Source organism: Pteropus medius, unplaced genomic scaffold (genome assembly GCF_902729225.1).
Source record: "Pteropus medius unplaced genomic scaffold, Ma_sr-lr_union100, whole genome shotgun sequence".
Lineage (NCBI taxonomy): Eukaryota > Metazoa > Chordata > Mammalia > Chiroptera > Pteropodidae > Pteropus > Pteropus medius.
The window spans coordinates 29,784,880-29,803,345 of record NW_024354875.1 but is presented as its reverse complement, the minus strand read 5'-3'; the positions used below and the strand labels follow the sequence as shown (position 1 = coordinate 29,803,345).

General features: G+C 34.3%; 1 protein-coding gene and 1 non-coding gene across 2 annotated transcripts in view; one reads left to right on the top strand and one right to left on the bottom strand.

Moving 5' to 3' along the window:
• Window positions 1-18,466, bottom strand: part of CERS6 (ceramide synthase 6) — a 269,630-nt gene that overhangs the window by 181,984 nt on the left and 69,180 nt on the right. The window contains exon 2 of the mRNA XM_039855700.1: window positions 6,217-6,322. Coding sequence (XP_039711634.1) covers window positions 6,217-6,322 — 106 coding nt within the window. The remainder of the gene's footprint in view (window positions 1-6,216; window positions 6,323-18,466) is intronic.
• LOC120597526 (5S ribosomal RNA) lies at window positions 7,494-7,612 on the top strand. Its single transcript, XR_005651406.1, has one exon. It is a non-coding gene; the product is annotated as a 5S ribosomal RNA (ribosomal RNA).

The following is an 18,466-nucleotide window of genomic DNA, read 5'->3' as shown; positions in this document are numbered from 1 at the left end:
AATTTTAAAATAGACAAATGATTGAACAAAAATACCTGTTGGTATTGTTAATGAGATTATACTAAATTCTTAAATTAACAGAGTGAATTGATATCTTTATTCAATTTGTCTTCTATGTCTTTCAACAGTGTTTGAAATTCTCCTCACATAACTTGTACATCCTTGCTACATTTATTCCTAAAGATATTATATTCTTGGTTTCTATTATAAATAAGCAATTTTCTTATATCTTCTAACTGCTTATTGTTTGCATATATATGTGGTTACTAATTTTGTACTAACATTTCATAGTTTGTTACAGTTTTTCACTTGATTCTCTTAATTTTCCAGTTTTTCACTTGATTCTACTAATTTTGTAGTAACATTTCATAGTTTGTTACAGTTTTTCACTTGATTCTCTTAATTTTCCAGTCATATAATAGCAATATTACTATAATATAAACTCTATAAACAAAGGAAATTTTTAGTATCTTTTTTCTCCAGTACCTAGAATTTAGTAGGGACTCAATACTTCTTGAAGGAAGACCTAAGGTACATTTAGAACCCTCTATTCTGAATATAGAGACTGTACTTTTTTTTAACATAGCAATAGCTTTACCTCTTCCTTTCTAATTTTTATGTCTTTATTTTCTTTCTCTTAATGTATTTGCTAATTCATTGAAACACTTAGTACAATGTAGTACAGTGGTGATAAACATTCTTATCTGTTTTATAGTTGGAATACCCCTTTGTTTCCCATTAAGCGAGAAGCCAGGGCTTGGGGCTGATATACGAATGTACTTATCACCTGAAGGAAACCACTTAACCCTAGTTAATTTTACTTTAATCAAAATGATGCTAGATTTCATTATCCACGGAGATGATATTGTACTTTTTCTTAGATCAATTAATGTGATGAATTATACAGATTTTTTAAATATTGAATATAGGGAAAGCTTTGCATTTCTAAAATAAACCCTATTGGTGATGATGAGTAGGAATTCTTTCAACGTGCTAAGTTCTGATTGCTAATTTTTTATTTGAGATATTTCATCGAGTACAGTAAGTCTCTAGTCTTATTCTCCTATGCTTGTTGATTATTATGTTGTTAATTGTTATGTTGTAAATTTGTGCTTTGCGTTTTTCTTGATTGGGCTGGCTAACTTTTTGTAAAAAAAATAAACATTAAGGTACTTTTTAATTAATCATAAATCTATAATTTGCTAACTCATTTTCTGCATTTATCCTTATTAATTGCTTCCTTCTGCTTGGTGTCATTTATTTTGTTGTTCTTTTTCTAATGTTTAAGTAAGTGGTTAACAATTTTTTATATACCCATGAGTTTTCATCTGAGCACTGCTTTGGCATAGTACATATAAGTAGTACTTTCAGCAACACTGTTTTCTAAATATTCTTAAATTTTATTTTTCCTCAAGTGTTGATTGAGAAAGCAAGAGCCTTTCTGTTTTCTGATTTCTAGTATTATTAAATTGTGCCTATTTTGAAATTCATTATAGTTTTGTATATAATTAAAGCTCATTTTTGTAAATATTTTAACAGGCACTTGGAAAAAAAGTACAGTCTGTATATTCAGAATAGAGGGTTCTAAATGTACCTTAGGTCTTCCTTATTAATTATGTTTCTTAGAATTTCTATATCTCATTTCATATTTTATTCACTTGATCTGTCATGACTGAGAGGTAAATTAAAATTTCTTACTATTGTTCTTTCATTCTTTTTTATGAGTATATGGATACAGTGATAATCAATGCATATATATTAATAACTATTTTATCTTCACTGTGAATCATATCCTTTGGCAATAAAAAGCCAATTTTACATTTCATTTAATTCTTTCTGTCCTTAATTCCACTTTTATATAAAAATAGAAACCTTCATTTCCATTATTTATATTTACCTGTATAGCTTGTATGCTTACTTTCAATATTTGTAATTATTTTTTCTTAAGGTATCTCTTATAAGCATTATTAGATGAGTCAAATCCCTTTACATGTATTGATATAACAGATCAGTTTGTTTACAGTTCTTTCAATTATAGTATGCTTTCTGTTTTGATTGTTTAAAAAATATTTAACTTTAACAAACCAAATATGCTGCGTTTTATTTTCCTTCTTTTTTGTGGGTAATTTTTGTTCTAGTGATTATCCATATGTTAATACTCTCCTATTGTTTTCAGTTAAAAATAATTTTATATGAGCAATATTTAAAACTAGTATATTTCCTCTTCCTCCTCAGCCCAATATTAATCGATAATTTTATCTCTGTTAGAGTTTACTCTTGTATTGTTAAATAGGCTTGTACATCTATTACTTGATTTGGCTACTTAAACTAATATTATTTGTCTTCTAGCTACTAGAGATTATGTAATTAGTAAATTTATTCTGCCTCTCATCTTCTTTCCCCTTCCCCTCTCAATTATTGTTAGTTGTATCATTTCTACACTGTGAGAGCATATAATGTTTACATTCTGTTCTGCCATCCCAATCCTTACATCTCTTTCTTAGTTCTACAGTTTAAATGTATTCAAAACCCACTAACATTCCCAGTAATCTCTTGGTCAGCTGAAATTAATGATTATAATGGTTTCTTCAGAAATGACTCATGAGAACAATTCCCTCAAATTTTTGCATGTTCAAATCTGTTTGTCTTCAGCCTTTCTATAGCATAATTTGCCTAAATATAAAATTCTTAGTTCACATTTTGCTTGAAAATATTGAAAATGCTATTCTTTTGAATGTTGCTATAGAGAAGATTAAAGTCATGCTGATGTTTTTCCCTAAATAAGTGACTTGAGTTTTTGCTTGGCTGCTTAAAAATTATTCTTTTATTTTTTAGCTGTAACAATTTTCATAATATAAGCTTTGCTATTGACCTTCTTGGCTAAATTTTTTTATTACATTTCTATTAACACAGTAAAATAAATCTTCATTTGTTTTATGAAAATTTTCTTTAATATATCTTTAAATATTTTACCTTGCTTTTCTTTAAGAATTTTAGTTATGCAAATGCTGTATCTGCGTGGTCCATATATCTATTTGTATCTCTTTTTTGTTCATTTAATTCAGTTTTATTATTTCTATCTCCCATGTTTCTCATTGAGTTTTCTGCAGTGTCTCGTGTTTTCCATGTTCTTCTCAGTTTTGTCTTAATTTCTGTGATAATTTTAGCACTTTTTTCCTGAACCTACCAGCACACATTTCATCTCTTCCTATTGACCAACTATTTTTTTCTTTAGGTGTTATATTTCTTTTTTGTGTTCTTCCTTCACGGAGTTCTTGTAATTGTTTTTATTCATGGTAAAATATTTAATAACAATTTTCATTCACCCTGTGAATGAAACAACAATTTTCATTCATCATTTTTCTAGTGACAACTTTTGTTAATAAATGTTACTCACACTTTCCTTTCCTTGTCTTTGATGCTGCGTGTGTTCCTTCTTTATCACTCAACGAGTAAGTTGGATTTTCTTGACTAGCTCCTGGTAGTATAGGGAGCAAGGAGGGGGCTTTTGCAGTTTAGCTGCCACCAAGGTAGACCAACTCCCGAATATGTGCCTTCTATGTGGTTTTCTATGTGCTTCTTCCACCTCTCTGAATTAAACTGAGTCCAGAGGACATCTACCAGTCTTGCTCACCAGTTCCTGTACTTAGTGTTGTAAGCAGTGGATAGAGCTTTAGTCTTCCCTTCAGGAGCTGTCTTTGTTGGCTTTCTGAAATCTACCCCCACTGGGCCCTTGAACATACATGCTGTTCACTTCCTGCTACTTGACTTCTGACCAACCCCAAGTGTTGTTTGTTAGCCTTTATATATATATTGAAATATAGAGATATGTATCTCCTAGTTTGCTAAAAATAAAGTTTGTGAGATTTTCCTTTTTGTGTGTGTGTATGCATAATTTTAGTGTTTTGTTTTTTTAATTGTACTCCATAGGGGTTTGGGGTTTTTTTTGTCCTTTTAAAATGTTTCCATGGAAAGAAATGGATAATGCTGACTTATAGAGACATTTTTATACCAGAAATACCTAGGTTAATTTTAATAATCACGACCAGTACTAAGAGGGAAAAGGGAAGTAAAAAGGAAAGAATGGGGATAGGCATGAGAGGAAAATGAGGGAAAACAAATTATACAAAGTTTGTATATAAATTTTAAAATACAGTGAAACATACCAAAAGTAGATTATGATATGATTTCTCTGGATCGTAAAACCCATTTTCATAGTTGACATATCTATTCTTTTTTCAACGGCTCAAGAACTGATTTTATTAGAAAAGTGAAGCTGTTGGAATATGGCAGAGAACCCCCAAAAGATAATATATATCCTTGACCTGAAACCATGGTCAAGGGTAGGACTCTGGATGATCACTCAAACACATACAGACACTGTTCAAACTCTCTAAGTGTTGCTACTTCTATTCTGGTCAACTGGCCTGTTACTTTCTCATATCACAAATAACACTGGAGAACAACAAAGAATTCAAGGAAAAACAGTTACAACCTTTGCTGCATTTATATTTAAAACATGAAGCCTCTGCTTTAATGATGTAAAAACTTCCAAAAGAATCAACTTGGAAACTAAGAGAATATGATCATTAAAATTAGCTAGAAGCAAATATTCTCCAGAGCAGTCGACCTGGCTGTTAAATCCTTTTATTATTCTTATAGAGGAAATTTCTCCAGTAGCCATAATAAACATAAGGCAAAGGAAATCAAATGTCCACTGCAGCATTGCTAAAAGGCATTAACATTTGGATAGAAAATCCATTTTATAATGCGTTTAAAAGTAGTCTCCAAGGTAAAAAAAAAAAAAGTTGTAATCACATTAAGAAATGATTCTTATAACTCCCTACACATCTGCTTTTTTGAGGGGTTAAGGGGAAGTTCAATGTAATAAATTGATGTGTTAAGTGAAAATGCAGTACAAGTTTTTTCTTAATATTTTTTTTCCTTTAAATACCATAGGATATGTGTTCTTTCAGGTTAGAACCTGACAAATCTAAAAGTACCAGAAGAGATTTTCCTAAAATTCCATTCGTTCTTCTCTTCTTCCTAGCAAATATAAAAAACACCTGGTGCTTTCTTCTACTTTTCCAGGAAAAGTACTATTTTTAAAAGGATAAAGGGGAAAACCCTGGAGAATCTTGGCAGAAATGAAGACATTGAATAAACAAAAATATTTGAATATTTGAATTAATAGTTCTGAGATAAGAGACAAGTGATACAAATGGCTGGCAACACAAATACCAAAAAAGGAATAAAATTTTCTTAACTTTGTCAAATCACATCTTAGAAGCTTTAGTAATTTTCCCAGGAAAATGAAAGAGGGAACCATTTATTATACACACAAACTAACCACTTATTATACAAACACAAAAAAATTCTCATAGAATGACACACTTCTTTTCTACTTTTCGTCCATGCAAGAGTAAGATAAGAGAGATATACGAGTAAGCGTGAGATATTTGGATGCTGTGATTTGCTTTAACTTCTCATGGCTTCAGATGAAGAGTGTCTGACTTCAGTCTTTCTCCTTTCCTTTTTGTTCTTAGGGAGATATCAGCTGTGGTGGGGGGGATCTTTCCCTATCTCTTCTCCCTCCCCTGCTCTCCTCTTCCCACTCCTAGTTTGGACTTTAACTCTCACTAGAGTGATTTTCTCCTCTCCTACTTCCTTCACAGCGAATCTATAACATAATTCTCCTGACCCTTGTTCTTCATTCCTTTATGTTACAGCTCTTCTTCCCTCCAATTATTCCCTTTTTGTTCACACTTGCCTAAGTATCACAATTGCTAGAACATAAACAGTGCTATATGCAAACAGGAACTTTTATTCACATACATATACATGAGTTATATTACTCAGCTCTATCCAGTCACCTCCACAAAGCCCCATCCAACTGTTATATGTACTGCTCATTTCATGTGAGATTAAAAAAGGCACAGAGTTAAACTAATCACTAATTGAATTTACACTGCTCTTCACAAACAAAATTCTGAAATCAACCTGAGAGTAAATAAACAGGTCTCAAACACGCCAACCCTTATTCAGCTTCTACCCATTTTGATCTAGTCACAGCACTTGTGTGCCTTCCAAAAGCACTCTGTCTAGCATGCAGCTGGGCAAAAGTTAGTCCTCAAACCCAGAAGAGAAGGTATTGATAGATTTCAGATTGAGAATGGTAGTCATGACAATTCATATCCCAGAAAAGGAGAATCATACCTTTGTAATTGCAGTGAAGACCTTTTCCAGAATGGCATTTGGCTGGGCAATCTGTGGTCCACTGGCCTGAATGTTGAGGGCTATGGCACATGGTTTGGCCACAAACCTAACAACAACAAAAAAATCATAAGTTATTCTTTCTACAGCTGTTCTTACTGCCACGAGTTATATATTATTCAATTATCCCAACAGAGTGCTGATAGGATTTTATGGGTGAACATTGCCAACACTCATACGTCGGGAGCTATAAAACAGATTTAACTTTTTTTCTCTCCTTTAGTTCCCCAGCAGTAACAGTAAAAAAAAAAAAAAAAAAAAAATTCTTTTAAAACATTTAAACCTCTTGATCCTCAAGTTCAAATAAGACAGAACAGATAGAAAGACTGTGGAATACCAAACATAAGTGTATAAGTGAGATACATAAACAAAATGAACCATGATTTTGAAATGGCATTATTTATAGTCATTTTACTAACACCTGACTAGCAATAATCATGTTATATTTTTACAATGAGAAAATGTTTACTAAGCATCTGATTACACATGCAGAGAGTGTGTTTCTGATCACCCCAGTCATAAAATTGTCCATTTTTGTCTCTATAATCAAAGTGTGCTATATTCAGCTCCAATTCTTTATGGCTTCTTAAAATTTTCTGCTTTGCGGTCGTTTGCTTCTTTCTCAGAAGGAGTAATGAAGGATGTCAAGCAGTATGATGTCCCAGACAAGCTGAAAAGTCTGAGTATCAGCTGCACTGTTTTTAGCCTAAGCACATGACTGTGTCTAGAAGAATGGGAAGACTGAGCTTCATTTCTGGTCATGTCTGATGTGTGAATGAGGTATTAAAGGCGTGTAAGCAGAGGGCATGAGGCCCAAAGGTATGGTGACGTGTCTAAAACTTTTTCAAAAAGATAAAGTATTTATAACTTTAAGAGTTGTTTTAGACTAAATAATAAAGAAATAGGGTTCTGTCAATGTTCCTTTTCAGTAGTGACATGTAACATTTTCTACTAATACAAAATAATATAATATGAACGCATCACTCAAATTAATTTAATGTTGGCCAAAGGCACAAATGTACAAAACAGATCATAAGTAAATCTTAGATGAAGTGTTTTAGTTGACAAGATTAGAGTAAAAAAGTAAACAAAGAAGAAAAAATTTTTTTAAGTAGGACTATTGAAGTTTATATTTACAGTACCGCATAATATCCTTCCGAGCCTCATTTCAAGTAAAAGAGAAGAAGATATTTATTCAAACAGGAAAATAAAGCACTGCAGTCTATGGCCATGCCACCCTGAACAATCCCGATCCCGTCTGATCTCGGAAGCTAAACAGGGTCGGGCCTGGTCAGTACTTGGATGGGAGACCACCTAGGAAGACCAGGTGCTGTAGGCATAAAAAATAAAAAAATAAAGGATTGTAAGCTGCCAAGGTTCTTGCAATCTGTAAGGTCAATCAAGGGTTGTCCCACTTAAAATATAAATTAAAAAATAAATAAAATTAGATAAAATAAAATAAAAATAAAACACTGCACATACAAGCCTAATCCAGAAAAATGAACACAGAAAATGCAATATAATACTTGTTTCACTGGGCTCTCTGGGACAAAGTTAGGAAGAAAGAGTAACTACTTTTTCCTAATACATATATCTTCTAGAAACTAGAGTTTTCTCAAACTTTTGCAATCAACCTTTTGGAATGTAAAATTTTCTCAGACATATTACCTATGTCTCTACCTTCTTAAAAAGAAGTATGACTTTTTCCTAATGACCCTGAGTCTTTACCATGAACAGTAATCATAGTGCTATGGCTTTAACTAGTTGGCGAAAGAGATGGAGTTTGATGGGGAATGACAGGAGGAGAGTCCAGGACTTGTTTACTTGACCATGTTTCCCGCTTTGTGGTTATTTGCCTCTTCATCATAAGATATAATGAGGAGTCTGAAAAAACACGATGTCTGGTAAAAGTGAAAAGGGAGGGGTAAAATAACAAAATTAATTAGGTGTGAAAACCAAAGTCAACTGTTCCAGTGGTTTTCTTCTACTCTTCTCTGTTAGATTTTTTCCCCAGCCTTCCCTCCTCTTCCCCAATCCCACAACTTTTGAAACGCTGTGTTCAAATTGCTTTTCAGACTTTATCATCATCCTTGTAACATCCTCCTGGTCTTATACATGGTCTTCTTTCTTCTTCTAAAGAGTGAAGTTTCTAAGTGCAGAGGCTGACCATTTCCTCTCTACACGCCATGACAATGCCTGGGCAAACACAGGAGGGAATCAAGAAATGCGATCAACAGGCTACGTTCAGTAAACACGTTTTCACTGTTGCTATAGTTGTTTTGATTGCTGCCGACAAGTTAATAGACCTCGGTGTGTCACAACAACACAGCAGGAGAGTCAAGGAATTCACGCTACAGAATCTCTTCAAAAGCAACTTCCTCACCTTGGCTATCATCCTCCAGCAACTTACAAAAGCATTCAAAAAGGTTTTTAGTATCTACTACACAATACCATGTTATACACCTCTCTCTTATCTCTTTTTAAGCTTCAAATCCCCTTTTAAAAACTTCTCCAAAGGACTAACAAAAAACTGCTTTTCAAGAACTAATGAAATAGCATCTTGAAGAAGCCATATCCTTTGATCACCAAACTTATCATATTTGAATAACCAAAATGAACAAATTAATATCATGCTCAGTGAACAGATTTTTAAAGCACTGTCCAAAGGCTAGTGTGGGAATCATCTCTGCTACTATATGGCTGTGGAGCCCTAGCTGCAGAAATTAATCTCTCTGTGCCTCAACATCCTCATATGGAAAAATTTATAACAATAATAATTATTACATATGTATATAAATTGCATGTATACAAATATATGTTTTTAACCATGTTAAACATTTAATATATGTTAAAACAATGTCACATGGTCTCTTTGTCTAAAATCTTTGACGTGAGCCGAGTGTATGATTTTGTACCGTAGCATTTACGCATCATCAGTGCTTCAATGGGCCCAAGAACCTACTCAGCTTCAGCTACGCTGTGCCAAGCTATGTGCATCCAACAAGTTCTAAAAATACCAAGCAAAAAAGAAGAGACCAGAAACCAAGGCACACAACCAAAAAAGACAATGGAATCATGCAGAGTAAGCACCTGTTTTGGTCCGCTTGTCCCTGCATCATGATGAATGGCCCACCTTTCTGACAGAAGTGTCCCTATTTGATATTTTGCCACAGTAATTTTTTAAGGGTCCCCATATGAACAATAAATTGTGGTGACCTTCATCATCGAGCTGCAGGCCTGTTGTGGGTCCACACTGAGTCCACACCAGCAATGCCATCAGCATCCAAGCTCACTCATACCAGGCCTTCTCTCAGGACTTAAATCTTTCCAGCTCCTATAGCCATCTTCATGGCCCTCTAGGGTGCTGTGTCCACCCTCACAACAGGGTAGTTGGTATGAACATGTGTGTCCCTATTCATGTGTGCGACCTCTAAGAAGACAGGAATGGCCTTCACAAAAGTCCGCATCTCCAGAGCCCAAAATACAAACCTATTTAATCCTCCCTCAGCCAGATGAGTCAAGATTATCATCACCCCTACTTCACAGAGAGAGTCAGAGAGATCAGTAGCCTCTGCCTCCAAGGGAAGGGAAGCAAAAGATGACATATTTCTTTCTCAGGAAGGTCAATGTTATCATCAGCTTCCCATCTTGATTTACTGGCCGGGCTAAGTCCTAAATTCTGAGGATTTGCGGGAAGGGGTGTGGTGTAAGGACTGACAGACTAATTTAACAGAATTTAACTCAATTTAAAGATTGAAGCTCTTTACAGTTTACATGGCTCATGGTGGGGATACTCAATAACCTACAAAAATCCTTTGAAGCAACCTATCACGTTATAGAATTTTTTATGTACATTCCTGGCATACGGTGGACACTCAATGAATATTTGATGAATGAATGAATGAACAAATCAGCCAAAATTCAATGTTGGTACCCTTCCTATCTTTTCCATAGAGGCTGTGCATTTTAACTCCCTTGAATACCAACATCTACTGAGGGTGTTCATATGGGACTCATAAAGTAGGAGACTGACCACTACAATACTAGAAGCCATTTCTAAAATTCCCATTGTCCCTATAAAGTCAAGGCTGCCCCATAGAGCACTTGTGTGGGCTCCACCAACCTCTCACCAGGCATTTTTTTTTTCAACTTATCTAGTACAGACAGCCACACACCTAATTTCCAAGATTTAAAAAATTTCACAAGATAAGGAAAAAAACATTAATTTCAAATCTCACCTGAGAGAAGGAAAAGAAAGTATAATTTTTATTTTCCTAACAGTACTCCTGATTATATGAAAATACAGAAATTTTATTCGTGTTTATTCTCCAAAGAATTTGTGAATCACTACTGGCATTTTCTTTTTTCTGAGAGTATATTAGGCACCAAATAAAGCCTATGACACAACCACCTACAGTCATGGTCCATTAGAGAAAAGATGGATTTTTTTTTTTGTTCTTTAAGGCTGGCTCTCACAGAAATTCAGAAAAACTGTCTTTCACAAGGCTTGTCTTAAAAGAGAGAGAGAGACAGAAAGAGAAATGGAGGATGGGGTAGAGTATCTACAAATATAATAGTTGAAAGGAAATATGTTTTTCAAGCTTGAAGACTACCTCTACCTGGAAATGCTCACCTAATTACTTTTTAATCAAAGGCAGCAACATCACCTTCAAAAGATCAAACATCTGTAAAGTACTTTTATGTAGTATAACATACCATTTGAAAGTAAATGCAATAAGGATATAAGCTTTGGAAAATACTAGTTTCAATTTAAAAGCAAAGAAAACACTTAAAACATTCCTACTTTTTAATTCTTATTAACACCATGTATTTGTAGTTTTAACATGAATTGAACATCTCTGCATAGAGCACTGAGGTAAGCTCTGGGCTGTAATGTGGCTAAAAGTATATACAAAAAAGGAAGTGATTTTTATACTCAAACTTGTTTACAGTATGGGAAAGGAGATTAATAAAAAATAAATGTTTACAGGGTACATGTCAGTTCTAATTACTTAATATTATGTAATCATCTTTAATGAGAAGCATGGCCAGAGACTTAGTCCTTTCTAACTCTAGTATTTCCTACACTTCTCAAAATAATTGAAAGGCTGTGATGATGGTGGATACACAAACCTATACATATGATAGAATTGTATAGACTTAAATCTCTCTCTCTCTCTCTCTCTCACTCACACACACACACACACACACACACGTACACACGTACACAAATATAAGTATAATTGGAGATACAACAGATTGTATCAGTGTTAATATCCTGATTGTGATATACTACAATCTTACAAAATGTTACCATTGGGGGAAACTGGGTAAAGGGTCTCTTAGCTCTAGTATATTACTTCTTATAACTGTATGTGAGTCTACAACTATCTCAATAAAGATTTCAATTTAAAAATAATTAGAAGAGGACATTCCGCTTTTGATATGGAGAAATGAGCTCCTAATAAATTGGTTTTTCATCTTAAAAAATTCTGCACAACATACCAACCACCCAAAAACAAAACAGAACTACCTGGGGGCTCTGGAGACTGAAAAAAGCAAGCAGACTTTGAAAGTGAGTCAAAAGTTGAAGCAGAAAACCAGCAGAGAGCGAGCTCCCTGTCTGTTTATTTATTTATATATTTACTTTGCAGCTCTGCTCTGAGATCAGACAATCACAGCAGCAGATAAAACTTTTATAGGAAAATGAACTCTCTTTCTAGCTACTTGGAACCGAGAAATGAATCTGACATATCAGAGAGTGACTAGAGACCAAGGATATAATCTAATATGTTGATGAAGAGTGAGAAAAATATGACCCAGTTTTAGGGGAAAAGACATGCAAAGATGCCAGTGAACTTAAAGATAAGTCAATGTAAACTATGCAATCTGAAAAAAAAGAAAAAAGAAAAAGAAATGGGCTATGAAGACTTGTGGAATAATTTCAAAAAGGCTTACATATGGGTAATTGGAGTTCCAGGAAAACAGACATTGGAAGAGAAAGAAAATATTAAAAGAAACAACTTTCCAAATCTGATAAAAGACAAACGTATAGATTTAAGAAGCTCAAGAATTCCCAAAAAAGAGAAGTCCAAAAAGAGGAAAACCTAGACAACTCATGGTCAAAATGATGAAAACCAAAGATAAAAAGAAAATATTAAAAGCCACCAGACAAAAATGGCACATTTACAGAGAACAATAATTTGAAAGACAAGGAAATTCCTATCAGACATTACAGAGGCTCAATGACAGTTAAACAGTATCTTTAAAATGCTGGAAGCAAAACAAAAACAAAATCAAGAAAATTTGTCACACCAAAATTCTATGTCCAGCAAAATTATCCTTCAAAGAATGAAGGTAAAAAGAAAACTAAGGACTCTGCCACCAGACCTCCACTTCAAGAAAACTAAAGGAAGTTGTTTAAGCTGAAAGGAAGCAAAACCAAAGGGAACTTAAATCTTCAAGTACAAACATATTGGTAAATACAAAACTACCTGGAAAGTCTTTGTAATAAATCACAACCATTTAATAACAGATGAAATACTTAAATCTGATTATGAGAAATAATATGCGTCTCACGCCAGACTGTGCAGGAAAGAAACCTAAGTATGGACAAGCGAACACCAGAGAAAGAAGGAATGGGGAGAAGTGACTGAATCAATTCATTGCTTGACTATCAGAACTTCAACAACCAGACTCCAACATTCATCAATATTTATAATGGGAATGCTATGGCCAGGGTCACAGTAAGTATTATAAATTTTAAACTTATGAGAAGAGTACCCATTTATTTAGAAATATAAACCAAATTTCAAAGAAGTTAAAGAATTTGTCCATGGTCTTAAAGTTTAAAGTAATAGTAGCTTAGACAAGATTTAGACCCAGTCGATCCTAACATAACCTATTTATAAAAACAAAATTTTTCCCTTTCCCTAAAATAATAAAAGATAAGTTGATTAAAAAGGCATTGTTAAAATATTTGTGATATGGTCATGCACTTTCATTCAATAAACCTATTTTTCAGTATTTATCTAAGGAAATCTGTCAAAGGAAACAAAAAGCCATAAATATAAAGATTTTCATGCACCATTATTTATAATACAGAAAAATGGTAAATAGCTTAATGATTCACTAAAAAATGACTCACTGAGCACCATGATGTGCCAGCCCTGATCTAAGTGTTGGGGATGCAGCAGTGAACAAAATCCCTGCCTTTATGGAGCTGACATTCTAGCAGAGGGCGATAAAAATAATAATAATAATAAAATGGTATATGTTATGCCAGATAGTGAAAAGTAGCACAGAGAAAAACAAAGCCTGCTAAGAAGGATGGGGTAATGCCGCCATTTTTAATACACTTGTCAGGGAAGCCTACTGAGAAAATGAGAACATTCCTAAAGTAGATAAGAAAATACACTAGGAAGAAAAGTAAGGAAAGAACATTCTGGAAGAAATAGCAGCCAAGGGCAAAGGCCCTGAGGAAGAAGGCCAATAAGGCTAGAGTAGAGTTAGTGAAAGTGAGAAGAGAAAGGTGCTTGGAGTCAGAGAGTAGCAGGCAACCACATTATCGTGCCTTGTGGGCTATTTGAAAAACTTTGGTTTTTATCTTGAATGAGGCAGGAAGTTGCTGCAGGACTCTGAGAAGATAACGTAACTGACTGACTTCTATTTTAACAGAATCACAGGCTCCCATGTTGAGAACAGACTGAAAAGGAGTAAGGATGGGAGCGGTAAGGCCAACTGGGAGGTGACTCCGGTTATCCAAAGAAAGAGATGATGGTGGCTCAAAAAGAGTGATGGCAAAAGAGGTGGTGAACAGTGATCAAATCTGCAAACTGTTTTGAAGTTTGGGCCCATGGGATTCTCTGGACTGAACACGGAATGAGAGGAATAGAGGATGACGAGAGGGTCTGGGCTTGAGCACCTGGAAGGATAGAGTTATGTTGAAGAGCGGGGGAACCAGGTGAGGGTGAAGTTAGGCTTATTAGGCTACTAGGCTTGTAAGTGGTGATGTCAAGTCAGCAACTGGATATAGTATTCTGGAGTTCAGGAGCGGTCTGGGTTAGAAACAGATTTGAAGTCATCGATATACAGATGACACATAAAGCCAATGAAATCACTCAGGCAGTAAGTGTAAATAAATAAGAGGAGATTCAAGAAATAAATCCTAGGTGACTCCGATGTTTAATATTTAAAAAAATTAAAGTACCAAAACTCCCATGAAATATTATATAGCTATTAAAAAGGATTCTTAGATAAACTGTGGAGCATGAAATTTATAACACAAAGGTAATTTTAAGAGCTTGCTATATATACTAAAATAATAACTATAAAATAAAGCATGTGACAGGAGAAAATCTGAAAAGTAACAGTTGATACATCGTATCAGAGGAATGTTGGCATTAACTTCTTTTGTATTTCCTTTATTGTTGGGCAACAATAAAATCCATGTGAAAAAAAGGTGGTGTAGTTCATAAAAATCTAATGAACCTAGAAGTAAAAGAGAATTACGGACAGCGCCAAGACAATTACAAATTGTACAACAGTCCATGCTCTCCAAAAGCTCAAGAAATGCTTAATTAGCCATCAAAATTCTACTGAGCCTACATTTTTGTAACTTTTGTGGATGTACAGTATGGAATATGTAAAAGTAACAGCACTTTTAATAATATAAAAATCACCAGAATGTCATCACTCAAAGATAAACATTAACATTTGAGCATTTTTCTGCAACCTTCCCACTCACATATTCTACCACGTTTTTATACTTTATTTACCATATTTTTATTAAACATAATTGCATTACACTTCCTGTACTTAGTAATCTGCTTTATTTTCCTATTTTGAATATTACTCCCAAGAAATTACATACCCTTGTAAAACATAGTATAGAATGGTTACATGTACCTATGTTCTTATTTTTTCTGTTTTGGAGGCTTTCAAGAGACAGCTATTAGACCTTTTCTGACAGTATAAAACTCTGGTCAAAGTCTCAAAATGTAATCATAATATAGATCAAACAAAGGTTAATCTGAAGGATTAAATTCTTCAGATTGAACACTGAAATAACTCATCATCATAGGATAATCATCCATTCTTCTATATGCTTGATCTCTACTACTCGAATTTTGGATCACCTCTGTTGGCTAATATTTCCAAAGTTTCAAATTTTGAGGAAGAAAATCTCTAGATTCTTCTTCTACATCCCGAATTTTACATTTTTAAAGATTTTTTGATCAGTGGGAAAATGGGCAAAAGATGCAAAGTAGGCGATTGGCAGAAGAGAAAACAGAAATATCAGTAAACATACAAAAAAGATACTCGACCTCATCAGGAAAATTCAATAATATCATTTCACACCCCTCAGGCTTGGCCTGATAATGTGAAATATAGCCGAAGATTTGGAGAAACAAGAATACCTATAAACTGTTCATGGAAATTTAGTAAAGAAAACACATAAGATGTAAATGGTAGTTCACAGACGTAAGCAACAATGACCAATAATGTATGAAAAGATGATCATCCTCAATTTAAAAAACTGATATCAAAACACTAAATCATTTTCACCTGTAATATCTGCAAAAAATTTTAAATCTTGATAAATTCCAACGCTGACAAGAGTAAGGAGAAACGACTACTACAGTAAATTGTTCATGGCTGTCTAAACTGGTACAATCAATTTTTGAAATGCAATTTACCAGTATTTAGCAAATTGTTAAAATGCCTAAGTCCTTATGGGTGTTGCCAGTTTAATATCCTATTAGAAATTTAACCTACAGATATACTGGCATTTTTAAAAAGTAAGTTTACTGCAGCATTGCCTGAAATAACAACAAGAAGAACAACAAAAACAGGGAACAAACATATGTCAGAAGGAAACATGTGAAATATGGCACATCCATACAATGGAATTCCTTAAGGTTGTTATAATGAGGTAGATTTGTTGTGCTTCAAGACATAATAACAAATGTAAAATGCAAGATACAGAACAAGTATCATAGCCCATTTATGTACTTAAAAACACTTTTATCGGGAAGAGTAGCAAGAAATTGTCAACAGTGATAATCTTTCGGGATTAAGAGCGTTAATTTATATTTTATACCTTTCTATACTGTTTTAAGTTTGTACGGATGTCTGCTTTATGTTTATTTTAAATGTAAGTAACATTTAAATACTTTCAATGCATATTTAATAACATGAAAAAATGCTAAGAAGCAAGAGGTGAAGCGATGTTTATATAACGACTTTATATATAAATTTCTGACATATGAAGAATAGAATGAAGAATTAAAGTAGAGTCACTACAATCAAGCTGCTAAATTTCTAAAATCGAGTAGGTCGAGGCATAAGGAAATGACACTATTCTTGTTTTAACCAGCTTGGGAACTTAAATTTCTGAACTTTCTAGTCCTGTGTCAATGTCTGGATATACATTGAACCTCTAGACACCTTCTGGTTACCTCCTGAAGAACTAAGGAAAGAATGTCCATGTATCCAGGCCACCTGACATCCAATATCCAGACCACCAGTCAGCGAGAGGATTACCATCTCAAACCAATCCAGAGACTAAGAATGCAGGACCGATCCTTCTCAAGATTTTACTCTAAGAACTCTTAGCTTTTCTTTCTTCTTTGGAACACTCTGGGTATTGCCTAGTTATGTTTCTGGTTTGCAAACTCTAAGTCATTTGAATAAATCTTTATCATTTATTTCTAGCCAAAGCCTCCTGATTTCATTAATGCTCATCGGACACATATAAAAGAAGCTGAAGAGATACTAAAAATTACAACTAAATCATAAAAAGCTGTGGTAAAGGGACCTGTCAGTCTAGTCCATTACGACCTCATCAGAGGTGCAGATCAGAGACTGGAAGGCCATCAGGAGTCATAAACTGAGAGCTAACATTCTTGAAAAGTCCAAGTTCACCTGAGAAATGTCAAAACTGCCTCTCTTGGCTATGCATTTCCAGAATTCTGAAAAAAAAAAAACCTCTATAGACATCAGATATTTCGCGATGAGTTCAACTATTTGAGAAACACAGACCCTAGTTCATAAAATTCTAAGAAACTGTGCCTTTATGAAAATTTAACAATGAAAAATATGCCCCCTGCATTTTGCATAAAATAAGATATAAAAGGCATTAAAGATATAAGAAAAACCATATAGTGTGCCTTTACATATGAAAGTACCCTTGTAGTCAGGAAAGTCTTTAATATATTACCACTAGGAGTAAGCTGGTATCTTCATAGCATTATGATGCTTATAAAATTACCATAATGGCCAATGAATCTTTGGGGAATATTGCACATGTATGAGTAAGGCTCTATTTTTAATCTGCTCTTCTTTGCACAATAAGAATGTTACTATCTGGAACTCTCATTGAGGAATATAACTGCACCCTCACAGAATTTGTCACTGTCAGCTATGCCTCTTAACCTCATTGACTACAATTTTGGCAACTCCGTCTCTGCTTCCAGCACAATATGTCAGCTTTTGACACATCGCACAAATCAAGAACTCTTCCAGAGTGCCTCAGAATTCCTCTAGCTGTACCCATCAGCATTCTTACAGATACCTTCCTTGTCACTGTCCTAGTGCTCACTCTGTGACAGGGTCTGGGCACCCCTTATCATTCATCTTCCTCAGATGACCAGCTAAGGAAAAAGGCCTTCAAGGCCTTTAAGGCCAGCCTTAGAGGATCTTGTTACTGGTAATTTTGTCTCAAAATTGGCCCTAAAGCTAAATGTTAAGTCTGGGAGAGTTCCAAGTCTTCCTGTAATGCATTAATCCTTTAACTCCATTACATTTGCCAGGTACCTTATAATTCAATGAGCACTTTCACACTTTATCTCAATCTTCAAAACGTCTCCAAGGGATAAGCAAACAGATTTTATTATCACTGTTTTACAAAAGAGAAGAGTAGTTCATCCAATGTTTCATCCAATGTTGCAGTTCTTCTCCAAGAACTGCAGTATCCCAATATTTTTGACTGTTTTTAGTTGGTTACAGATGCTCACGGGTCTGTGAACATCTCTTTTGGCCTAGATATCAGTATCACATGGATTGTCCACTGGTGCCTCAAAACCACAAAATGTGGCCTCCAATGAACAATGCCCACTTTTACTCCTGGTCTGCCACTGAAGATTTCTGGGTGTGTGCAGAGGTAAACAAGAATAGTGCCCTTTAATTTGAT